The sequence below is a fragment of the Achroia grisella genome, unplaced genomic scaffold (genome assembly GCF_030625045.1).
Source record: "Achroia grisella isolate CSIRO2021 unplaced genomic scaffold, CSIRO_AGI_Agris_v1 utg947, whole genome shotgun sequence".
Classification (NCBI taxonomy): domain Eukaryota; kingdom Metazoa; phylum Arthropoda; class Insecta; order Lepidoptera; family Pyralidae; genus Achroia; species Achroia grisella.
Window position 1 is genome coordinate 1,920,063 of NW_026713071.1, and position 27,596 is coordinate 1,947,658.

At 32.2% G+C, this 27,596-nt stretch overlaps 1 protein-coding gene across 1 annotated transcript; it reads left to right on the forward strand.

Moving 5' to 3' along the window:
• Positions 1–16,242: 16,242 nt before the first annotated feature.
• Positions 16,243–27,441, forward strand: LOC131854069 (forkhead box protein L2-like). The gene is made up of 4 exons (XM_059205192.1): positions 16,243–16,526; positions 24,986–25,220; positions 25,342–25,417; positions 27,232–27,441. The coding sequence occupies exons 1-4, from the start codon at positions 16,243–16,245 to the stop codon at positions 27,294–27,296; spliced, it is 660 nt and encodes a 219-aa protein (XP_059061175.1). The 3' UTR covers positions 27,297–27,441.
• The last annotated feature ends 155 nt before the right edge of the window (positions 27,442–27,596 follow it).

Genomic DNA, 27,596 nt, shown 5'->3' on the forward strand with positions numbered 1-27,596 from the left:
GACGAATCGAACAACTATCGAAAGTAAAGCCGTCTACTAAACTGGTAGACCACTGAGACCGTTTAAATTTATATAAATCAAAACTAGGAAATTGTAGTCGAATTATCAAATGAACAAAGGATTGTACGTTCTATAGAGACAAAGGATTATTAGGTATTTTAACGAATAATTATCCAGCGTTTAGAGACTGTAATTAATAATATCGACCCGATCTAGTATTGTAATTAGAACTAACAGTTTATATTTGTGATACATTGAAAATGTTATATTGTATCTTTATTGCACAAATACAATAGTAAACTTAATTATATACAGATAATGTAGGGGTTGTTCCTACACTTGTTAATAATGATAATTGATAATCTACGGGGATGATAAATAAAAGATACGTCCCGTAGTGAGCGCTTGATGTTATACACTGATTTATTGTATAGTAATATATGTATAGTGAAATGATATATCATTTCATTTTAGATTTAGCATATAATTAGATTTATATATTTAGATTTAGCATATATGCTACGTAAGTGATAATTTATAAGTATATTATTATTATGGTACGGTGTTCCGTACAGATAATAATAATAATTCTAGTAAAACACCAGCTAAAGCTGATAAAATGTGTTAATAGTGAAAGTAATAATAATAATCTCAGGACAATTCACACAGCGCCATCTAGATCCAAGTTAAGCTAGTTAAAGCCTGTGTTATGGTAACGTTTGATTGTCGTATTTATTTATTTTGCATCAACAGCCTAAAAAATAAGTTCTAAAATTCTAGCTTTAAAAATATCAGTACTTTTATTTTACTTAGGAAAATCCGTCATGAAGACCGGGCGGGTTGAAAAAAATTCAAATTCTAGGTTTAAAAATGACGATACTTCCATACAAGCTTTAATCTTCTCTTTCAAACCTTTACCTTTTTTTGGCAATAATAAGTAGCATATGTCCTTTATCAGAGTCTAGACTATCTGTGTACCAAATTTCATTTAAATCGGCTTAATAGTTTTGACGTCATAGCAAGACAGACAGACAGACAGAGTTACTTTCGCATTGATATATTAGGGAGGATAAGGACATATACAATATAAAATAACCTCATCGATATAAACAATTATACTCATGAATTTTGCAAGAATTGAAACCGCGACCTTTGAAATTAAGGTGCACTAAACTGCTAGACCAGACCATCGATTCCGTCTAATATCCTGATGCTCGTTTTCAGCGGATTTTGATCAAAGTGCCTAAACTCGTATCTACACAGACGTCAGGCCTTACTCAACGACAATATATGTGTGTATTATATGTATAATATATATATATATAAATTTCATCTTAGGCCAAGACAAACAAAACACCTCTGCAAACCGAAAGGAATTTCTAACCCATTTACTGGGGGACTATTCTGTGCGTTTCAATAATAGTGATATCGTATTTTGACAGATTATTAAAATACACTTTGTTTAAAGTGTGTCTAAAAATCTGTTAAAAACTTACCTCAGCCTTACCTATTTTAGCTGCCAAACAGCTTGCTTTGTGGGATATGTTTTGGTTGAAGAATAATGCAGGAAATATAGTGTAAGGCTTTTTTTTTTCGGACTACTCTAATAGACGATAGAGGGCGATAGAGGGCGAGTGTAGATAGCACTCCAAATCCGCGGAAGGACTTATGGGTCGATTAAAGGCCAACCCGCCTGACAGATACGACTTTACTCTGAGGACACCGCTAGGGAATCGAACCTCGGCTCAGATTGTTATAATTATAATCCCCGTTTGGATTGGAGCGGAGATCGATCTGAAGGAGCTATGACATCTTAGTTGTAAAAAATGACAACTTATTTCATGGCATTTCATGATGAATTAATCACGTGGGATGTAAGTTTGTTTAGTATTCAAATTTGTGGAGAAACTCTTTTGATATTAATATATTTGAAGTTTATGTTCTGTATTCTCTAATCAAAAACTATAAGACAAAATTATATATACGTATATCACTTCACTATCTCTATGATTACTATTAAAATATTTATCCCCTTATAAATAGTTTTACTACATATTTCTACAACAAAAATATATAAAAAAAAAGTGTTCGCACTTAAAACGTGTTGGGAGGAAAGGATTGCTAGTAATGGGACATCATTTAGAGCACAACACGAGAGTTCTTCGGTTATCGGGCGTCATGTCGATATCGCGCGTCGTTTCGATATCGCGTCAATATTCCAGAATATTCCCGCAACCGGCGATCTAGTGGACCGGTGTGGCGGTTCGGTGTAGGTCCGACCCATGTCACTCCGACCGCCAATCAATATTCGCGGCTCGTTCACATAGCAAATATTCAGTTCTTAACCGACAAGCTATATGCCTGATAATGGAAGAATTCTCTTTGGTGTTCAATTCGCCGTAAATGCGAATATTAAACTTTACGAATAAATGCCCGGTCGTATCCCTCGACCCGGTCGCTGGGCAAGTAATCGCTCCGTTTTTAGAACTTGTAAACAATGTTAAATCTAATATTAAAACGTCTATTTTGTATAATAATATTAAATATTGATGGTATTTTATTTAACTTACATATCTATACTAATATTCCAATGAGGTAGGATTTGATTGTTTGTTTGGAATTTTGATTAGGTTCAGAAAGTATTGCATCGTTTTAAAAAAATATACCATTAGCATCCTACATTATAAAATCATTAAAATATTAATATACAAAACTTTCTACATAATGTACTCTATAAAGTATACTATTGTTAGAGTTCACATCAATAGTGTAGAAAAATCCAATATTTTAAAAATATATTAAAAGAAGGTAATTTTTGTTTAGTACTAATGGAGTACCCAATGTAAAGCTTATTACAAATATTGTAAATAGCGCCATCTAGAATTTATAGACCGACCTATTACACTGACTTCGGTCTATAAATACGGAGGTCGGTAGATGAATAATCCTCTTTCGTTGGGTGAGCCGCGGCATTCAGTCGACGAGCGCAGAGCGTGCCGGTTGTGTTTTGGATACTAAAGTGAATTGTATTAGGAATGGGTTTATCCCGGTCTTAGTTGGGCCTGGGGGGAAGCTGCAAGTAGTGAAGGTGAGTGTTAATGTATTCTAAAAGGGCCTTTTAAACCTACACCCGTGTCACTAGTCACGGGAGGTACTTGGGGTTTTCCTTGCGGTTGCCGGCTTCAAAGCCTAAGTAGTCATCATTAATTAGTTCTTCTTACACTACTATACTATACTAGTAGTAGTACATATGTACATACTAGTACTACTATATATAAATCAGATTTTTTTATTAACTACCCGCTTGAACCCGGGTACTGCGTTTTATGAGCTGGCACTGCAGAGCACTGTTTCTAAAAAAGATATATTTGCACATGCAGTTTCACACAAAGATTATTTTGTTTTATTTGAGACTGGTTTGCATATGCAGACAAAATATTTAATATGAGCATTGATCAAGGTATTTTTCCAGATCTAATGAAAGTGAGTAAAATAATACCGCTATTTAAATCTGGTGACAAAGACAATATATCAAATTTTAGACCTATCTCAATTTTACCAGTATTTAGTAAGATTTTTGAAAAGATACTACTTACACAAATGTTAGCTCATTTTAATACACATGATTTATTTCATAAACAGCAATTTGGATTTATGAGTGGACGGTCTACTACTGATGCAGGCATTAACTTAATACAAAGTATTTTCGGTGCCTGGGAAGATTCACAGGATGCCATTGGTGTCTTCTGTGATCTCTCTAAAGCGTTTGATTGCGTTGACCATAGGATATTATTACGCAAACTAGAGCATTATGGAATTAGAGAAAAATCCTCAGAACTCATTGGATCATATTTGCGCGATAGAATTCAAGTGGTAGACATTAAAGGAAGCAAGTCCAAGGGGTCATTTATAAAAATGGGTGTACCCCAGGGTTCTATACTTGGCCCATTTCTTTTTCTTGTTTATATAAATGACTTACCATACCAGTTTCAAAATATACTTGACATAGTATTGTTTGCTGATGACACATCACTTATTTTCAAAGTGAAAAGAAATACAAAGGATTTTAATAATATAAATATTGCTCTTGAGGATGTTCTAAACTGGTTTACATCAAATAATCTAGCGCTTAATTCAATGAAAACAAAATGTGTTAAATTCTCTTTACCAAATGTAAAACAAGTAACGACAACTGTTAGTATGAATCATCATGTTTTGGACTTTGTTGATGAGACTTCGTTTCTTGGTATTGTAATAGATAATAAATTGCAGTGGGGTCCACATATATTCACACTAGCCAAAAGACTAAGCTCGGCTGCTTTTGCTATCAGAAAAATTAGACAATTGACTGATACTGCAACAGCGAAACTAGTGTATTTTAGTTACTTCCATAGTATAATGTCGTATGGTATTATATTGTGGGGAAGAGCGGCTGATGTAGAATCAATTTTTATATTACAAAAAAGAGCAATTCGTTCAATATATAATTTACCGTGTCGCGAATCTCTTAGAGAACGCTTTAAAGAAACAGGTATTCTTACTGTTCCCTCTCAATATATATATGAAAATATTATGTACGTACGCAAAAACTTAAATTTATTTCCAAAAAATAGTCACTTACACGCTTTTAATACAAGGAATAAAAATAAATTAAATATGCCTAGTTATCGTCTCAAAAAAGTAAGTACATCTTTCATGGGACATTGTATACGTTTTTATAATAAATTGCCAGATAGTGTTTTAAATTTAAGTGAAGCCAAATTTAAGATACATGTAAAAAAAACACTTTGCTCTAAAGCTTATTATAAAATAAACGACTACTTAAATGACTACAATGTGTGGACTTAATTACAATTTTAACTTTTGTTATGAGGCATATAATTTTTCCCATTGACATGGATAATGTAATAACAATAAAGAAACTTATTATAAATTTTGTAATGACATATTGTAAATTAAATAATGTAAATTTAATATTGTAATGGGTGAAAACTGTGATCGGTACAGCCTATGCTGTAAATAATATAATTGACGTAGTGGAGTAACCTGAAACAGTCATGCTCGCTATAAAGTTCAAACTTGTGGCGGCGTGGTGGGCCGGGTCGATGTGCTCCCTCAAATATGGTTGAGTACAATGATGGCTGGCTCATACGTCATACTCGTGAACGTGTGCTGCTTGTGGGGACTGGTCTGTTCTGGTTGTGAACACTGATTAAATTTTTTGTTCTTTGCGATAGCATATGCTGGTGGTCACTCTATTCTCCCAAATTTGAATTTTAATAACTGTATTTATCATAAACATGTTCCACTATTATTTGAAAAAAATTACGAGCTGAGTTTCTTGTCAGTTCTTCTCATCTCGATATCATTCCGAACTGACGGTAGATTTGACATATCATAAGAGTCTGTAATAGACCTACATGAATAAAGATATTTTGAATTTGAATTTGAATTTGAATTATCTTACGCAAACCATTACTTACAAATATTAACTAGAAAAAAAAATTGTTCCACAGATTCATGGATCAATTATTTTGTTTCTAATGTCTAAGAAGAAAGGATTTTACAAAAAGAAACAAAACAGTATCACAGCTTTATGTTCAACGTTCTATTTTTAAATTCCAAAATAATAGATATTCTTTTTAAGAAATATCTTATATATAGGTAGACGTTCCATTTTCAAAATGATACATTTAATTTTTAATAAATATCTTATGGCTCGACATTCCATTTTTAAAACAATACATTTTATTTTTAAGAAATATGTAATAGTTATATAAGACCGTAAACTGCTATATTAATATTATTTTAAAGAAGTTTATTTCATTTTCATATACATTTAATTGCAATTTTAAACATTATAAACTGCGGAAATGTTTCAAAATCTTTCAGATAGCCACAATAGATGTGTGAAGGCGTGCTGGGAACTAGATTAGTGCATTTGTGTGGATGTAGATAGATAGCACTGCTTTAGAGTAATGCACACACAAGATGTGACCACGTGGAATTAAAAATACTGGAAAACAAATTTCATTCGAGGGTTTTATTCGACCGCCATCTTTAGGGTGGAGTTTTGAAAAGTTCAAATAGTTTATAGTCATTTTAGTTTGTATAGTCATTTGTGATGAATAAACTCAATAACAAATGAACCGTATTAAAAGAAACAGTAACATATATATAGATATTTTTTTTCTTATGTATTGGTTATACATTTTGAATTCACTGTTAGTATGGTGACCAATTAATCTTAAAATAAATAAATATATGTATTTTTTATTAAATGTATTCATAAAAATGAGACTCTATTGTTGATTTGATAAAAATAAGAGCAGAGTTTCTTGTCAATTCTTAGTTCGAAAGCACTTTGAACTGACGGTGTATTTGACATATCATAAGAGTCTGTAATAAACATACATGAATAAAGATATTTTGATTCGATTTGAGTTATTTATAAGTGTACATGATCTTGATCTATATTTTATGTCACAAAATTAAAATGTTCAACTATAATTGATATTGAAATAATAATTTTGTTTAATATATAAATTTAATCAGATAAAGTGCCCACTGTTGCTGTTACTAGTATAGCCCTGTTGATATTTTAATGTGGGTTGATTGATGCTTCCCCTGCATAGCTCCCGGGCATGGCAATCGATTTTGTGAATTTTTTCGCAGCCAGTTTGTACTGCGTCATTTCATTTTTTTATCGCAGTACAATTTTTGTAACTTTTAATGAACTTACTATGTTTAGTTGATTGATTACATTAGCTACTAGTTGTGCTCGCAGTTTCTCTCGAGGGATATTTATAGCCTAAGTTTTATACGTATACTTCATACGTAACTGTTTACCCATGATCATGGTGGTTGAAACACTGTCGAAATATCGGGAACTCAGCAAATAAATATAAAACGTGGTAAGATCCCGTAATTTTTACTAATTATATGTATAAATAAGTCAAGTTTAAAACAGTATGTAGCCTAAGTTTTATTCTGATATATAAGCTATATTATTGTCAAATTTGATTAAGTAGTTTATGCGTGCAAGAGTAACAAACGTCCATCCATCCACATCCACAAACTTCCATATTTATAATATGACTAGTTGCGCCTGCGGTTTCACCCGCCTGAAATTTATAGCCTATATGTTATTCTGATGTATAAGCTATATTACTGTAAAGTTTCATCAAAATTCGTTCATTCGTTTTTGCGCGAAAGAGTAATAAACAGCCATCCATACTCATAAACTTTCGCGTTTATAATATAATAACAAAATGTATTTACATAGCTCCTATATCTTCATCTGCTTTATATATATATATGTAAATATATACAAAAGTTCAACATATTTTTTCAAATTTATTTGACTACCTGTCGGTTTGTTTGTGTTAATCTCTGAAATAGCGAGACCGATTCTGACGGGCTTTCACTTGCAGATAGCTAATGTTATAAAGAGTAATTAAGACTACTTTTATTAAAGATCTATTTTTAAATCCCCTCGGATTGAATCGACTGTTGCTAGTTGTTAATATAAGTAGGTACAATTTGTAAAACACCCTTTGTTTCTTTATAATTCTACTGAATAGCAAATTGTAGTAGCAGAAACAATACACGTTCGATGGATGTATTGTGTACAAATTGGTATTAATTAGTTTGCAGACATAAAAACGTGTCAATAGATATAATAGTATCTATGGCAATTGTGAGTAGCTATGACGTGGTCTGGTGTTTTGAGTAGTCATGCTCACTAAAATGTCCAGACTTGTGGCGGCGTGGTGGGCCGGGTCATTGGGCTCCCTAAAATATGGTCGAGCGCAGTGATGGCTGGCTCATCCGTCATACTCGTGAACGGGTGCTGCTTGTAGGGACTGGTCTGCTCTAATCACTATGACTGATTTCCTCTTATTAATTGTTTAACCAGTTGGTTATGTATTCAATATTTTTTTCTTATTGAGTATTTAATTGAATTAGTGCTAATCGGTGGTTTGTATTCACACACTTAAACTTAAATTGTAAGTAAGAATAAATTATTTAAAAGAGCAACACACAAGTTTCTTGCTTGTTCTTCTTGTGATGAGACAGCATTCCGAATGAGCGGTAGATTAAAAAAAAAAAAAATGTTATGACTATTCAAAAGTGCTTCAATGTAAGTTTATTTGAATAAATGATTTTCTATTCTATTCTATTCTATTCTATTCTATAGAAATCTCAATGAAATTACAAGAGTGCAGTATCGAAGTTAGTATTTGTCAATTAAAAAAAGTTCATTATTTTTGAACGGCCAGTTCATACTGGCAGATTAGAGTATTTTGTTGTTTTGTACTACAATTTTTAAATGACTGAATTTCTTTTTCGGACTACTCTAATGTTTTTTCTGTAGCTGGCCTTTCCAGCTTCACCGGATGATAGGTTGCAAGTTCAAATATCACTCCAAACTCGAGGACTTCTGGAGCGGCTGAAGTTCAACTTCCGCTCCTGAACTTGAAATTAAATGAAATAGTATTTATTCGGCAATGTTTAAATGCATGACACTCATAATTATAATAAACTTAAAATCAATAAAACACACTCTAAACAAAAAACTTAAAACGTTGCAACAATTACAAAAAATGTAATTTTACCATTTATTAGTACAAAGTTACCTGCATGTGTGTGTGTGCGTGCGTGTGTATGTATGTGTGTCACAGCATCCACCGAATAGATCTGTGCTCAGCATAACGCTACAGCGGTTGTGGCGCTGCAACGCTGTTTTTCTACACACTGATGTCAGGTTATTGTGATAGAATAAAATAGAATAGAAAATCCATTATTCAAATAAACTTAATTTAAACACTTTTTAATAGTTATAACATTGTTTAATCTACCGCACATTCGGAAAGATGTCTCATCATCAGAAGAACGAGCAAGAAACTTGTTGCTCTTTTAAATAATCCTCGTAAGTTCACATTTTACAAGTCGAAACGTGTGAATACAAACTACCGACCAGCACAAATTTATTAGGATCAAATTTAAGTACATAATAAGATTAAATCAGTCGTAGTGATAAGAGCAGACCAGTCACTACAAGGAGCAGTCGTTTACGAGTATGACGGATGAGCCAACCATCACTGCGCTCGACCATATTTCAGGGAGCCCAATGACCGAATGTATCTATATAAATAATAACCGCGTCAAATCTCTTCACAAATAAAATAAGTTTTAATAGTACGAAATCGCGGGCTAAGCATATGTTGTAGTGACTGGTCTGCCAGTCACTAGAAGCAGCACTCGTTCACGAGTATGACGTATGAGCCAGCCATCACTGCGCCCAATGGATGTCATGCAGACGAAGTTGCGTGGGTCACATAGTAGATAATAAATTATAGAACTTCCAGCAATCTTTCTACATCTGTCAACATTACGGTATATAATTGAATCTGTGCTGGCGATCGTATCAGGTAGAACTGCTTACACTTACGGACTTAGCAAATGGAACCCCCACTAGCATGGAATAGAACTTTCACTTTGTGCATAGAGAATTTCGGACGTTACCCACTAACCAAACAGGTATATGCATAAATGGACTTCTAAGCAAATGGATGCGGTTTAAAATCACATATTAAACTCATACTTAGCTCACGACTTCGTACTATTGTAACTTGCTTTATTTGTGAAGAGATTTACATAAAATAAACATAAAATTTTGATTGAGTATGATTGTTAGTAAATCATGTATAAGTACTGTACTGTGTTAAATTTGACGCCGTCATTATTTGTATCTATAATTAGTAAAAATCGTAGGTTTAATTTTTATTGAGTTCCCAAACTTAATAAAAATAAAACATAGTAAGATCCTGTCAGTTTTACTAATAATACGTATGTATAAGTTAATTTGAAAAGAATAAGATCTGAGTTTCTTGTCAGTTCTTCTCAGCTCGAAAGCGCTCCAACTGACGGTAGATTTGACATATCATAAGTCTGGAATAGACCTACATGTATAAAGATATTTTAATTTGATTTCTATTGGTCTGGGTGTTTTCTAAATTATTAAACCTACAATAACAATCACAGGCAGTATTATATATTCTTTTATCCATGTTCAAAATATCATGTTCTTCATATACCATTTTTTATATCACTTCCGTCACTACACTCTGCTAATACAAACATCTACAAGGCATCTTATTTTCATTTATTATTACTTAAATTATACTGATATTGACTTTGAAAATTAAGTCTAACATTATTTTTATTATTATCGGAACGGATTGTAGATTTGTAAGTTATGGCTACCGCAATAATATCTATTTAGTCCACAGCGATGTCATTCAGGAATTAATTGTGGCCCGTCTGTCCTTAATAGACTTCTGCAGTCTAGAGCCACTTGCTGAAGTGCAACCATCTCGTACTGCCTTCACTTACACTTTATCTGGTAGCCAGATATTTGGCTGCTTATAACGTACTTATTGAGACCATAGTTTATAATTAAAAAAAAGATAAATCAGTAAATGCGCTAAAATAATAAATAATTTTTATTATTTATTTATTGATATGAAAACTAGGCGAGCCTTACAGCTTACCAATATGCTCACTTAGGAAAAATTATACAAAAATATGATATAATAGCAGTACACACGACTTCGTCCGCGTGTAAATTTTATTTTTCTAAAATAAAATAAGTTAACTAAAGTAAAAGTAGCCTAAGTTACTCCTTATTACATCAGCTACTGGCATAATCGATTATTATACGTGCTGAAATGAAATTACTATATCACATACCATAGGACAAAAGTCAAAAGTTTCTTGAATACTTTCAGATTTCCTTGATGCAAACTTAGGAATCAATACATTCTTTCTTTCTTGAAATTCTTGAATTTCCAGTTAAAGAACTAGAATTCTTAAATTTAAATCTTCTTTATTGATGAAACTGGATGTTTGTTACTATTTCACACACTAACCACTAGCTGAGTTATCCTGAAACTTGTTACATATTATAACCAGATTTAAATCCATCCCATCCAATACATCTTTACAGAATATAAAATGATGTCACATCCGATGTTTGTTCGCTTAGATCTTTTAAACTAGTGCTATTAAAGTAGATTTAACTTTAGAAACTAGTTCTAAACTAAAATTCCTAAACTGAAGTCTACTTTGTTCATGAAATTAGATGTTTTTTATTATTTCACGCACTAACTACTGACTAGCTGAATTCAATTAAAGTTTACCAAACTTATCAGATAGATATAAATATACATAGTTATGCATGGGACAGGCATATATTGGTTACTTTCAGATTAGCTGGATGCAAATCCAGTATTCAATACATTCGCGAATTATGATTTAAACGAAGCATCCAATACAACGTATTGTTAGCAATCGAATAGTAAATGGTATATAATTGGATTTGAATACACGAACGGGAAGCGATTGCAATTAAACCGGAACACTTTTAGAAATCGATTCAATTGCATCGTTTAAATGTGATACTCGTAATCGAATTAAAATCGGATTCCGTGTCGTGTTGCGTTTTGTTTTGTCCGTGATTGTAGCACTCTCATTGTGGCTTTCGAGTTGCTATATTTAATTGCAACGAATTGTACTTTATACTTTTCGGTTTCAATTAAATGTTGCCCATATCTTAATAAAAAAATCAAAAGCAAGATTCTTTTAATCGATTCCAATCCCATTCGATATATATTTACATGGTATAGACGGCCCCAGTGGTGTAGCGGTTTAGCGCATCGTTTTACTTCTGATGGTTGCGGGTTCGATCCTTCAATGGTATTAACATTTGAATTTATGAGTATGAATATTGGTAATAGTGTGGATTTTTTATATGTACATATATTATGTATTTCATCATTGCCATGTTTTTATCCCATTATTTGTGGTCGGCGCAGTATGTCATTCTCTTCCACTGATCTCTATCGGTTGTTATAACTGAGCATATATATATATATGTATATTATGTATTTACAAAAAATATATATGTCTAAGTATTTACATCAGTTGTCTTATAGCCGTAACACTGTTTCAGCTTATCTTGGGACTAGATGGCGCTATGTAAATTGTCCAGGGATATTATTAAATTACATATTAACACGGTAGTAGAAATACATTTTTTATCCTAAAAATATTATAACAGAAGTGGTCCCGGACTGTGTGATTGCAGAGGAACTTCCTCCCGCGTGTAAGTGTACGCGGGAGGAAGTTCCTCTTGTGGAATGAACTACCTGCCCTGGTTTTCACGAGAGACTACAGCATGGGGTTTTTCAAGAAGGGTATATTAAGGTTTCTTAAGGGCACAACGCGCAAGTGACACCCCTTGTGCTTCAGGCGTACATAGTTACGGTAACTGTTTACCTTCAGATGGACTGTATGCTTTCCACCTTTGTAGTGTAAAAAAGATAGAAAAAAATCTTTTTGGAATATCAGAAAAACCAGTACCCAATTATTTTAATCAAACAGTATTTTACAAAATGAATTATATGTATTAGTTAGGTAGGTACATATTTCTTTGGTAAAAAATATTGCTTTTAGTGTTTTTAATAAAGCCAACGGCAATATATGTATTAATTATCGATGTATCAGAACCCCATTTTTTCATTTCATGTTTTTACATTTAAAATTCAATCACTTTCACAATTTGTGCGTTCCATTACGCAACAGCTAGGGTTGTGTGAGTTCGCGAACTATCTAGTTCGGAAGGGAAAAGACGAACTATATGTAACTAGACCGCAGATCCTCCGCACTCTAGTTCAGTAGTGTACTATACTAATATAAATTATGAACTATATGAATATATACTAATATGAATCCTAGTGGGAAATTATTATATTAACCCCTACTAGGAACCTTCCGCCAATCTGTAACTCGAGTCGTGAGCGAAGGAACTAATTTAATTTAATCATTATCATTCTCATTTATTTAGTAGTTTGTTTGAGAAATCACAAAGTATGTTAAAACAATTAAGATCAAAAAATATATAAGCTTTGAGTCGCGAACTAGAACAATGAACTAATTGACAAGAGAGCTTCAAACAAAATTGAGCGGTCTCAATCACGAACTATTACATACAAGACTAGAAACAGAAATTCTCGTTATGAAAATACTCATGTCAATGGCTTTACATTTTATATTTTGATAATATCCATGAAACTAGCATTTTTTTTAAAGAATATTGAAGAAATTGTGTTTCTCGCGTTTGTAAACGCAGCGTGAGACTTCCCGCAGTAAGTTTTCTCGAGAGAATACAGCATGGAGTTTTTCAGAGGTATATAGAGGTTTTATAATAGTCGGCAACTTGCACGTGGTACCCTTGGTGTCTCAGGCTACGGTAACCATTTACCATCAGATGAGCCGTAAGCTTGTTTGTCACCATCGTAGTATAAAAGAAATAAAATTAAACGTAATCCAATTAGAAACCTTCTCTTTAAAGTGGTTTGTAAATTCTAGAATGTTCCAATATAATAATAATTACTCCTCTGGACAATTGACACAGCGCCATCTATCTCAAGGTAAGCAGAGGTTGTGAGTACTAGACAACTGATGAAAGTATTTAAAGTAAGATTATTAATTCCAGTCAGTAAAATGACAAGTGCAACTGTCACTGATACAAAAAAGGGTGACCCGCTACAATAGTGATGTGCGGAAATCAATAGACTTAGACATTTAGTCACGCTTTATTTTATTAGGTATCAAAACCTTTTTTTTTAAATTTTTAATATTTAATACATATCGTATTAAATAATACGATTTTAGAAATATGGACCTTACCAGCATATTAAAATTTCTCACTATAACATTATTACAAAAGCTGGGAAAAAATGTAAAAAGAGATTCAGAAAAATTAATACTAGAATTTTTATGTATATAAAGGCAAATTGATATTGAATAAAAAAAATGTAATCTCGACTAACTTTTAATTGTAAAAACTCGATTCTACCACATTACTATTCATTTGGGACCTGCAACACTGGAAATGTCATTTTACTGACTGGAATTAATAATCTTACTTTAGATTTTTTTTTAAATACTACATAATATACATAGAAAACACCCGAACCGATACAGACAATCATATTCATGAGTACAAATGTTTGTATTATGCGTGGAATCGAACTTGCTACCATCGGAGGCAAAGCGGTGTGCTAAACCGCTAAACCACCGAGGGGGTCAAATATCTTGTTTGTATTTTTGTTACGGATAGATAAACTTTGAATACAACTGACGAACACGTTTGAAACAAGAGTGCTAAACAAATATTCGTTGAGTTCGAAAACAATTATTTTAGGAAAACATATCGTGCCCCTTTCTGTTCTGTACCGATTTGGAAGGCTATATATATATATATATATATATAATATATATATATATATATATATATCTGTTCATAGATTACCTATTGTCTAGTGATTGTACATACTGCTTCACGTTTTAATGGTCGCGGGTTCGATTCCTCGCAGCACAAACATTTGTATTCATGAGTATGATTGTTTGTATCGGTCTGGGTGTTTTCTCTGTATAATATGTATGTATTATACGAATAAAAAAACTATGTACTTGTATCAGTTATCTAGTACCCGTACCACAAGCTTTAGATAGCTTAACTTGGGACTAAATGGAAGTGTGAATTGTCCAAAAAAAATATGTATAAACATACAACATTGACAAAAGAAAGAGGTAACAATGGGCGGCCTTATCGCTGAAAAGCAATTTCTTCCAGGCAACGTTAGGATGGAGAGGAGAGATTGAATAGAGTCTGATCGAGGTGTAACAATAATATATACCAACCGGTCGAGGTGTAAAATAATATATACCAAAATGTAACAAATATATATAGTGAGAAGTGATGTTAAAATAAATATATATATAAACAAACTTTTGCACGCGGCTTCGCTCGCGTTAATTTATCCCCTTAGGGGTGGAATTTATCAAAATCCTTTCTTAGAGGATGCCTATGTCATAGTAGCTTTATGCATGCAAAGTCTCAGCCCGATCGGTTTAAAATTGACAAACTTTCATCCCCTATTTTATCCCCTTGGGGTAGAATTAATCAAACTCCTTTCTTAGCGGATGCCTAAGTCATAACATCTACCTGCATGCCAAATTTCAGCCCGATCCGTCCAGTGATTTGGGCTGTGCGTTGATAGATCACTATGTCAGTCACCTTTGAGTCATATATATATTTAGATTACTTAGTTTGATTAAGGTATATGAAAAAATGATAATTTTTGTGTGTCTATGTTAGTATGGGTGCTTTTTTTATTCCATATTTTTTTTTCTATGCGTATTATAAATGTTTATATAATGAATGTTTTGCAATATCTCTCACTTGTTATGTATTTGAAAGCGAACAAAGCTGCTTTCAGCTGAATTTAGTGCTATTCCTTATAATATTTATATATCATTACATAGTATAAAACAAAGTCGCTGTCGCTGTCTGTCCGTCCCTATGTATGCTTAAATCTTTAAAACTATACAACGGATTTTGAAGCGGTTTTTTTTAATAGATATCTAGAATCGTCTAGAGGAAGGTTTATATATATAATACATATACACCCAGATAAAGCCAGCGCGAGTAGCTAGTATGATATATATTACGAGCTATCAATTAGAAAATGTTGATTTTCTTGCCAGTTATTCTCAATTGGATCTATATGTATATTGAACAGGACGGTAAGTAAAAAATTATACGTTCATAAGCGGCTAAAATGTCTTACATGAATAAATGATTATGGAATTTGAATTTGGCTATATTTCATAAAGTACAAATAAAAAAAGTTGTATGTGATTAAAGAAGTTTAGGACACTCGTTTCCCACTTCTCGCAAAATATACAATCTTTCATTTCATTTCATTTCTCCTACATCTACATCCTGCAGATAACAACTGGTTTGAAGATAGAATTTTTCTTTCTTCTGCCTCTGGAATTTTTTGTTTTTTTATTTGCTTTATTGACCACTAAAATTGGTACAGAAGGTAGATTTAATGCGATAGCATTCTGTCCCAGTCAACCTTACGGATGTGCAGAGATACATGAACGAGGTTAATTGAATTTAAATTATGTTAAACAAAAGTGCATTATTTTTCTATAAAAATATCATAATAAACCTCTATCGTTTCGCTGTACCCCGCCGATCGCAACCTCCGTCGAGGACGGAGATAGCGCTGGCTGGTACCACAGCAAACGATCGCATTCCAAATTCAAACACGTTCAGTGCAATCGCGACTCCGCCCTGTAAATACGTCACTGCCGTCAAAAATGCCAGGGAAGTGTGACAAGTCGAAATGGCGACGCAGAAAATGGTCAAAGTCTGCCGACGACGACAACGACTGCGCGAGCCTCGCCTGGCTACTAAACTTTCGGTTGGACGAGTTCGTCAACGTCAAAGTCCCTGATGAACCGGTTATGAGGGAGCCGACTGTGCTGGTTCCTGATACTCCACCGGCGCCTCGGAAACCTCCGTACACGTACCCTGAGCTGATAGAACGAGCGTTGCGGGAGAAGGGGGAATTGACGGTGTCTGCAATTTATCAATGGATATCGTAAGTTCTTGATACTTTTGACGTAATCTGGTTGGTCTCGTTTAGTAAATATTTTTTTACATATTATTGTAAATGATTTATTTAAATTATTAATTCTATATTTAATATATCGACCCTTATTGTACTATATGCTTTGAATTCACAAACTTACATATGTGAAGTTATACAATATTTGCTAATAAAAATTACCTAACAGTTTTCTTTCTAGCTCTTTCTTGACTGTATCTGATTTTTTAATATAGCAACAAAAAGACTAAAAAGAGCTTATATAGTAAAGATTACCTAACAATATTCTTTCTTGCTCTTTCTAGACTGGATCTGCCTTCTTAAAATAGTAACAAAAATGACTATTCAAAAGAGCTAAGCTATTACTAATAAGAGTTATTTCTGTTATATTATAATTACCTGTTCAGCGACAAAAGAGACTAAAAAGTACTTGTATATAAAATTTACTTAACAATTTTTATTAGATTACTTAACAATCTTCTTTCTTGCGCTTTCTTAACAGTATCTGTATTATTAATGTCTCAACCAAAATACTATTCGAAAGTATATATATATTCATGAAGAAAGATTATTTCTGTAATTAGCTATTGACTATATATTTTAATTTTGCCTAATTTTTACCAGTGACTTTATTTGTTTTTTTTATATAATAGTTAACCTATGATAGAATCTATATTCACGACAAACTTCATTAAGTTTCATTCAGCCGTATAGTCGAAAGGTAACCCTCTGACATATAGATAGACGTATATTTCTATTTTTGATATTAGTTTCTGCTAATATATGTAGCTATTATTACTCTACAGACTCTACTTTTCTATGGTAGACAGTAAGTTAAAGTATTCAAACTAAACTAATCTGGAGACATATCACTCCATCATGGTTTCTACATATGCAAAAATCATAGGAATATTAGCTTTCTATATTGGCCACGCGGCTTGGTATACCGATTTGATTCTAGTTCTTCAACGGCGTGTATCTTCGTTTCTTTAATTAGCACATATACATTCTTCAAACTGGTTTCTCTCCATACAAAAGTGATATTCATAGAAACATGAGCTTCATATATGGACCACGCGGTTTGGTATAGCGATTTGATTGTAGTTCTTCAATGGCGTGTATCTTCGTTTCTTTAAACTGGCGCATAGACATCCTGGAAACGAAGTTCTTATTGTGTGACCACAAAGTTTGTATTCAAACATTGTTGTATTCATGAACAGTTATGATGAATACAAATAACCGATCAACAAATGCGCATTTAGCGTTCATATCAAATTATGCAAACAAAGAAAATCGGCTTCACATTAGTTTGTGTCATTTCGGAATAGGGTTGTTCCATTGTTCAATGGATACGCAATTTCCGAGTGTTGAAAGTGAATTTAGTGAATACAAAAGATTGGGGCTTTCTTTCGAAATGGTAACCCTAATATTTTTGGACTAAATATTTTATTATGTCAAGAATTGTGCGTTTTTTTTATTTTTTTTTAATAATATCTTTAATGTTTGTTGTGCTCTTAAAAAACTACGCGGATTTTGGTTCGTTTTTATTTAATAGACAGAATGGATAGACTCAATAGGAAGGTTTAAGATATATAACGTCCCACTACTGAACACGGATCTTTAAACGCGTGAAAACCTATATATCCTATGTCCATGTGGGCGAAGCCGCGGGCGGAACGCTAGTAATACCTGTTCCCGGATATTAAATTCCAGGCTTGTTACTTGAATTAGAATTTGTGCTTAGTTAAGGTAATATAATCTAGACTGCTATGATGTTACGTGGTAGACTAGATTTATTCTTATCACTAGCGACCTGCCACGTGTTGACTCGAGTGTGGTTATTATAGAGACGTATTGTTTACAAAATTTGGTAATAAATTATATCAATAATAACAATAGAAAATAGTAAAACCAATATACAAATAAATTAACATACAGTGTCATCTAGTCTCAAGCAAAATAGAACTCTTGTTACGGATACTAAAAACTGATATAAATATTTAATTTGTTAAAAAAAATTGTATCGGCCTGGGTGTTTCCTTTGTATATAATATATATATAATATAGATAGAAAAAACCCAGACTATAAATATTATTTTAGATAGTAGGTAGAAATCAATTAAACACACTGCTCAACCAGCCGGGTTCGATTCCAATATAATACAAATATTTGTATTCAAGAGTCCGTTCAAGCAATTTCTAAATATATTAGATCTACAGCTGTCTAGTGACTATTGTCAGGCGTAATTACATTATAAATATTATTTTTGACAGTAGGTAGCAAATTATTAGACTGCTGAACCAGCCGTTGGGCGCAGGTTCGATTCCAATATAATACAATTATTTATATTCAAGAGGCATTTCCGAGATTAGCCTGAACATACAGACAAACAGACAAAAATTGTAAAAAATGGTATTTTGGTGTATGTACCGTTTTTATTCTATGTATTCATATGCATGTAGTAAAAAACGGTTATTTCAATATTACAAACAGACATTACAATTTTATTTATATGTATAGATTGTTTGAACACAGACTCTTGAATACAAATATTTGTATTATATTGGAATCGAATCCGCGCCCAACGGCTGGTTCAGCAGTCAAATAATTTGCCACCTACTGTCAAAAATAATATTTATAATCTAATCACAACTAACATTCGTTATTAGAACCATAACTAATCAAGTGCAGTATCCACCTCACTTGTAATCTTGTAAACAGATTATGTTATCACAGTGTTTGCTGATTCCATACGGCTGTACCTACTGAATATAGTAGCTTATCGTTTAGTAAATATTTGATCTAATGTTATTAATTCATCAGCTGTCAACTACTCTGGCCGATTGATAGATTACTTGTCTATATCTCTGATTAGCCTATCAAAAATTGCATTGAGTATGACTATTTTTACTGATAATGGAATGGTGCACCCGCCTGCGCTAACGGTGCACGCAAGGCACCAGTAGAGGATGATAAGATGAGACTTAGCTCAGGTCAGATAGCCCAGCAGGAACTTACCATAACGGTGTATGTATGTGTGTATGTATTTGCGAAAAAATATCTATGTATTTATATCCGTTTTCTAGTACCCAAAACACAAGCTTTGCTTAGCTTGAGACAAATGGCACTGAGTTGTTCTGAGATATTATCGTTATTATTCAGGTTGCATATCATTACATAGTATAAAACAAAGTCGCTGTCGCTGTCTGTCCTTATGTATGCTTAAATCTTTATAGATACGCAACGAATTTTGAAGCGGTTTTCTTAAATAGATAGAGTGATACAAGAGGCATGTTTATTTATATAACTAGCTGTCCCGGCAAACGTTGTTTTGCCATATAAATTAATACCGCTATAAAAAAATAGGGGTTGATGATAGAAGGGTGAAAATTTAGGATTGTGTGTATTTTTGTATGTTGTATCATAAATAAATAGAAACTAAAAATTTTGTCTAAAAAATAAAAAATAAATTACGGGTGGACTACCCCTAACATTTAGGGGGATGAAAAATAAATGTTGGCCGATTCTCAGACCTACTCAATACGCTCACAAAATTTCATGAGAATAGGTCAAGCCGTTTCGGAGGAGTATGGGAACGAAAACTTTAACAGGAGAATTTTATATATAAGATATATGTATACCCGTGCGAAGCCAGGGCGAGTAGCTAGTTTCAAATAAATCTGACCAGAGAGGTTTCAGAATTAATTATCAAACTTTTATGACCTAATTATACAATAATTGATTTGTAATTGGGTTCAATATTTTTTTTTATTAATGTTCTTTATGTGAAAGTGTTTTAAAAATTAAAATCAGTTAATTAATTTCAACTGGTATGCATCAAAATTAATAAATTAAACCTTATCCTCTACAAAGTTTGTTTACACATTTTTCTAATAAAGTTTGTTATATAAATTATAGAAGTTAAAAATAATGATTATAATTATGAATACATGTTTACACTGAAAAAGTAAATCCACAGTCCGCTATAGCAGGTGCCAACAGGTGTAATAACCATACGCCCTACAATCGCTCAATCGAAAGCATTTGACACAGGATGTTTTGATAATCACTCAAATTAGGGGGCGTGATCACAAGCCTCGTGGCTCGTGCAGCTTGGTCGCGGTCGGTCGCGCAATCGATCACCGTGCCAGTCGGCGACGGGACGCGTGGCCTAGCTACCGAAAACGGCACAACATCTTTGTAAATATTATTGTTGGTGGTACTGCAAGGACGCGTTTTGGGACCTTTACTGATTTGAATTATAGGAACATTATTTTTAATTATTAGTTTTAATTGTAATAGATATTTATTATTATTAATTTAAGAACAATCTAGTACTGTAAGGATAACCTGTTCTTAGGCTGTACTCTTAATGTTATTCATCTTCATCATATAAGTTATGTTCAGCGGTTTAGTCCTAGTAATAAACAGACAGACTTAATTTCTTATATACACTATAACTTAATATATAAGTTCATTTGAATAAAGATTATTTCCATTTTACATTATTGGTGCTGTTCTTTGTATTGAATTTCAAGTCTTTTATTTGTACTTTATATTCTCTTAAAATAATTTTATTATTAGCAACCCAATAACTTATTTATGACTCTGACTGTACATAAAATGAAAAAAAAACCAACAGCACTCGGTTTTCTAGTGAGTTTAGTATTACTTCAAAGATCTAACATAAAAGACGTATGCAACATAAAGTTTATATTCACAAAGAGGTAACAACAGAATGATTTGACGACCGCGGTGGTCTAGTGGTCTAGCACACCGCTTTACGACCGATGGTCGCGGGTTCGATTCCTCGTACGGAACAAACATTTGTCTTCATGAGTATGATTGTTTGTGTCGGTCTGGATGTTTCTATGTATAATATGTATATATTAAAAAAATATATATATCTATGTATATGTATCAGTTATCTAGTACGCATAACACAAGCTTTAGCTAGCTTAACTTGGGTCTAGATGGCGCTGTGTGAATTGTCCTGAAATTATTATTATTTTACAAAAATTCTCATCTCCCCTCTTAAGGAGAGGAGATGGCAACTTACCAAAACGAAAAAAAACCAACAATACTCGGTTTTCTAGTGAGTTTAGTATTACATCAAAGATCTAACATAAAAGACGTATCTAACATAAAGTTTCTATTCACAAAGAGCCAACAACAGAATGATTTTACAAAGCCATTTGAAACTGGAGAAACGAAAAAACGAGAAAGTTCAGCAATTAGCGGACTATTGTTAGCAGTTTCTAATCCAGTTCACGTTTTTAGGTTTCATTGCTCTCTTTTTAATCCTTGCTTTTTGTCAATTAACGCTTTTTAAAGAGCTCCAGTTGTATATCTGACAAATTAGTGATAGAGTTAGTACGTACAGTGAATGATTTAGGTATTTATTCTGTGTACGCAAAGTACCAACTGAATTTACATAGTTCAAAAATCAACTGATTACTTCAATTTCTAGTGTAAAAAGGGACGGCCTATATTTTAGATAAGATTCTAGCAGTTTCCTGTTTCCTATGTGTTTTTGTAAATACATACATAAGTAACACTCAGACCAATATAAACAATCACACTCATGAATGCAAATGTTGGTACTGTGTGGAGTCGAATCCGCAACCATCGGAAGTAAAGCGGTGTTCTAAACCGCTAGGCCTCCGAGGTCGCTGTTCTTTTATATCTTCCCTGTACAGACAGAAACAAGTTGCATTTTTATTATATACTAGCTGTAACCGCCACTTCGTCCGCGTGGAATTTAACTTTATTTTTCTAAAATAAAAGTAACTTAAGTTACTCCTTATTATATCAGCTACCTGCCAATAAAAGTCTCGTCAAAATCGGTCCAGCCATTTCAGAGATTAGCCGGAAGAAACAAATAGACGGACAGACAGACAAAAATTGTGAAAAATGTTATTTTGGTGTAAGTACCGTATTTATATTCATATGCATGTAGTAAAAAACCATTATTTCAATGTTACAAACAGACACTCCAATTTTATTTATATGTATAGATATCAGTAAAATATTTGATAATAACAAAGGTTAATTGTTAAAATTATGATTGACATTTTCGATACATATTTAATAGTAGAATACTTTAGGTACACATTTTTCAGGTTTATCTATATCTATACATTTAAATAAAATTGGAGTGTCTGTTTGTAATATTGAAATAACGGTTTTTTACTACATGCATATGAATATAAATACGGTATATACACCAAAATTACATTTTTTACAATTTTTGTCTGTCTGTCTGTTTGTTCCGGCTAATCTCTGAAATGGCTGGACCGATTTTGACGGGGCCTTTTTTGGCAGGTAGCTGATGTAATAAGGAGGAACTTAGGCTATTTTGTCATTATTTCGTAACTAGAAAAATGGCAGTGTTCAAAATATACATTTTTTACAAGACAAGCATTTAAAGTTTTATTTTTATTTAAATTATTTTTTCCTTTAAAATTTTCTATTTACGCAGAAGTATTATATATCATTTTAAAAGTATTTAGATAATGATTAAAACGGCGTGGTTAATTTAATTGACTTATATAAAAGGAGGCAATTCTAGCTTCTAATTTTGAAAAATGACATTTTTCTATTTAATCGACGAAATGTTCTGCTTAGTTTGAGTCTAGATGTCGCTGTGTGTGAATTGTCCAGTTATTATAATTATTATATTAACTGGACAATTCACACACAGTCCCCTTATCAACATAATATAATACAAAATTATTATAAAAAATTTTGTCTGTATATCTGACAGTTTGTATGTGCTAATTTCAGATGTGACTTAACAGATTTGGGTTTAATTCTTAGTAGTATATTGTGGTGAACTTCAGTTTAATTTTTGTTTTTATTATATTACAATAGAATGATGATGATGATGATGATGATGATGATGATGATGATGATGATGATGATGTCCACCTTGTTGTAAATCCGACAATAACGACTCACTAACGTTTTCTTTCATGCGCTCTTATGTGACTAGCGAATCCGATATTATCTTTAAAGACTCGGTAGCATTGCGTACTAAAAAATATTACGGGTTTGAAGCCGCAGACTCAACTAGTGAATCAATAAAAGTGCCAGTCCTCATCTGAATAAACCGTATATTCCCCTATATCCCATTTCCTTTCACGTTTTGTTTATATTCGTTTGACTTATTGATATTCTTGATGTACATCAATAACAATATTCATAAGAATTTGCTATCACTAATATTTCTTTTTTATATGTAGTACTGGTTATTTGCAGTGACTTAGACTACTGTTTTTGAGTGCCTGTTCGTAATAAATTTAACAAGTTACCCGTAGATTTGATAGAATTGCAGAATTTTAAATATAAACGATTATTTGAATTATAAAAATTAACAATAAAAATAAAATAAAATAATAGTTGTAACTATATTTTTTCATAATCACACTTATTACCTCATACAACTTTTAAAAAACTCATCCACATTTGGCTAAGGCCAATGTGTTTGAAATACTTTCACTATATAAAAAGTAGATACACAACATATATATAAATACAATTAATAATAGTAACAATATTATAATATAGATATTTTTATGAACTGTCTAATGTAACACAGTACATGCTAGCAAATGGGATCACTATTCCTCTTTACTAAAAACTCTTATATTTCTTTTTATGTGTGTTTATTTGCAATGAGAGACTACTGTTTTTGAGTGCCTGTTCGAAATAAATTTAACAAATTACCCGTAGTTTTGATAGAATTTCGGAATTTTAAATATAAAATAAAATAACATAATAATTGTAACAATATTTTTTCGTTATCACATTTATCACCTCAAACAACTTTTAAACTCATTCACGCTTGACTAGGTCCATGTGTTTGAAATATTAGTCCCCGTAAAAAGGTAGATATTATATATATATAAAATCAATAATAGTAAAGTAAAAATATTGTAATATAGATATCTTTATTAACCGTCTAAATATAAGTTATTATTTATAAGTTAATAAATAATAACTGCTTTTTATATTGTAGATTTGTATTATTTGTTTCAAGGATTCAAATTCAAATTCAAAAATCATTTATTCATGTAGGACATTTTAGCCGCTTATGAACGTCAAATTTTTACATTCTAATTTTATTTTTTTTTCCCTACCGTCCAGTTCGGTATATAGATCCAATTGAGAAGAACTGGCAAGAAACTCAATTGAATTACTTTTTTTTAAAGCCAGTTTATTTACAATGTATATTTATATAGGTGTCTATGTCTAACATTAAATGAAAATTCAGTGCATGATCGTTTTCTTTTGTAACTTTTATATTTATTAACTGTCTACAACGAAGTAAATTCCTAACACAGTGCATATCAGCAAATGGGATCACTATTCTTCTTTATTAAAAACTCCTTATCTACACCTAACAAACAAGAATTTATTTTTTTAATGTACATTTATATATTTTTTTCAGGGATCGTTTCCCTTACTACAAAGCGAATGACGAGCGTTGGAAAAATTCTGTGCGACACAACTTATCAATAAATCCCCATTTCCGAAAAGGCGCTAGAGCATCCCAAGGTGCTGGTCACCTCTGGTCGTTAGCTGCTAATGCTATAGATCTGTTACCATTGAGAAATCAATCTGAGGAGGATCGGACGAAGGTGACGTCACATCCGCTGCATGAGACTGTTCTTACATGTCCAAAGGTAACCAGGAAACTGTCGTAATATTGTGTATAATAATATATTACAAAGAGTTTCTTACATATTGGTCCTAAAAATTTATTTGTTAAATAATATATATGTTGATAATTTTGTCTGCTTTTAGGTGATAGTACTGGATGAAGCTGCCATTGCAGCTGCAAGCATCATCACTGACCAAGATTTGTTCTCTGGTGGTACACGTGAGTATTAATTTCAACTACCATATCTTTATATGTAATCCTTAATATATACATCTATACATATAAATAAAAATGGAGGGTCTGTTTGTAATATTAAAAGAACCGTTTTTTACTACATGCAAATGAATATAAATACGGTACATACACCAAAATAACATTTTTTACAATTTTCGTCTGTCTGTCTGTTTGTTCCGGCTAATCTCTGAAATGGCTGAACCGATTTTAACGGGACTTTTATTGGCAGGTAGCTGATGTAAAAAGAAGTAACTTAGGCTACTTTTATTTTAGGAAAATTCTTTTATTTTAAAAAAGAAATAAAGTTGAATTCCACGCGGACGAAGTCGCGGGTACAGCTAATAAAATTATAAATGTGAAAGTACTTTGAGTGAAGTTTGTTACGTTTTCACACAAAAACTACTGAACTGATCATCATGAAATTTTGTACACATGTTCTTGGAGGTATTAGAATGAACATATGATACTTTTTATTGAAATATTTTTTTTTATAAAAAACAACATCAAAATCGGTCCAGCCATTCAGAGATTAGCCGGAACAAATGTACAGACAGACAGACAGATAAAAATTGTAAAAAATGTTATATTGATACATGTACCTTATGTATCATATACCAGACACTCCAATTTTATTTATATGTATAGATATATATACTATTACCTGAAATGGTATTAATTCGATGTATTACGTACGCTATATCCTTAAATTTTACTCTACCCGAATTAAACCTATATACCCCTGTAAGAATGAGCAGAGACAAAAGGCTTAGCACCGTGAAAACAAAACAATAGCCTCAAATCGCGGCTTTGTGCTCAGTAATTCACTAGTATTGTCTTATTAGAGGGTGCTGTATTTGATTACCGATGTGGTGAACGTATTCATAAGTAATTTTAATATTATGTTACATCACTTGATGTTTTATAGTGGTTAGTAGAATGACCATGTTTGGATTAAAATAGATTCTATTTAGAAGATACTAGCTGTTCCCGCGACTTCGTCCGCGTGGAATTTAACTTTATTTTTTCTAAAATAAAAGTAGCCTAAGTAACTCCTTTTTACATCAGTTACCTGCTAAAAAATGTGTCGTTAAAATGGGTCTAGCCATTTCAGAGATTAGCCGGAACAAACAAATCGACAGACAGACAGACAAAAATTGTAAAAAGTGTTTTTTGTGTATGTACCATATTTATATTTATATGCATGTAGTAAAAAACGGTTATATCAATATTTTTCTTTTATGATTTTATTATTATACCACAGACACAAAGTCCGTGCTCTTATTAAGTTAAATTTTACATTTTTGTTTGACTTAAATTGATTTATTTAAGTAAATCTATTTTGGTCAGGCCCCATATAAGGTTAGTTTAGTTTAGTTTAGTTTCATTTATTGACCAATATAAAAAACATCTTTACATATATGGCAAGTCATAATATACAATAATGATATTTATAAAATTTAAATTCGATTACAATTATATTATTAAATAAAATAAAATAAATTAATTACGTACACAATACACGGTATAAACAATTACAATAAGTCGTAATAATGTTTAAAAAACATGATTACGGTATAATTATATAATTACATTTTGAGTCATATATTCTGTTATATTATAAAAAGGATGTTTTACAAAATAATATTTTATTTTCAATTTAAATTCTTTCTTTTAATTCTTATATCAATATTACAAACAGACACTCCAATTTTATTTATATGTTGAGTGAGTGCTAAACTGCTAGACCACTGAGGTATATACAAGTGGTAAGATATTGATGAATTTCGTTCACGTTTCAGTGTTCCTGAATCCAGTGTCAACGGAGCAAGTGGTCCGTGAATGCGGACTCATCACCGTCGACTAATGTCTTCATTTGTGTCAACATTAAGTAAAAATTGCTGAGATTATATCTTTTAAATAAGTGTGACATTTGCGAAATAACGAGATACGATCATTTTATATCTTCATAACGTTTATGTATGAAGACAACAACGGGTTGTATAAGAATAACCCGCTTATCTACATGTTACCCCGCGTATTGTCCGCGAAGTATTAAAAAAAATAGTTTTCCAAAGTAAGTTAATTAAGTTATTCCTTATAATAATAGCTATCTGCCAGTGAAAGTCTTGTCAAAATCGGCCCAGCAGTTTTCAAGTTTTTCCAA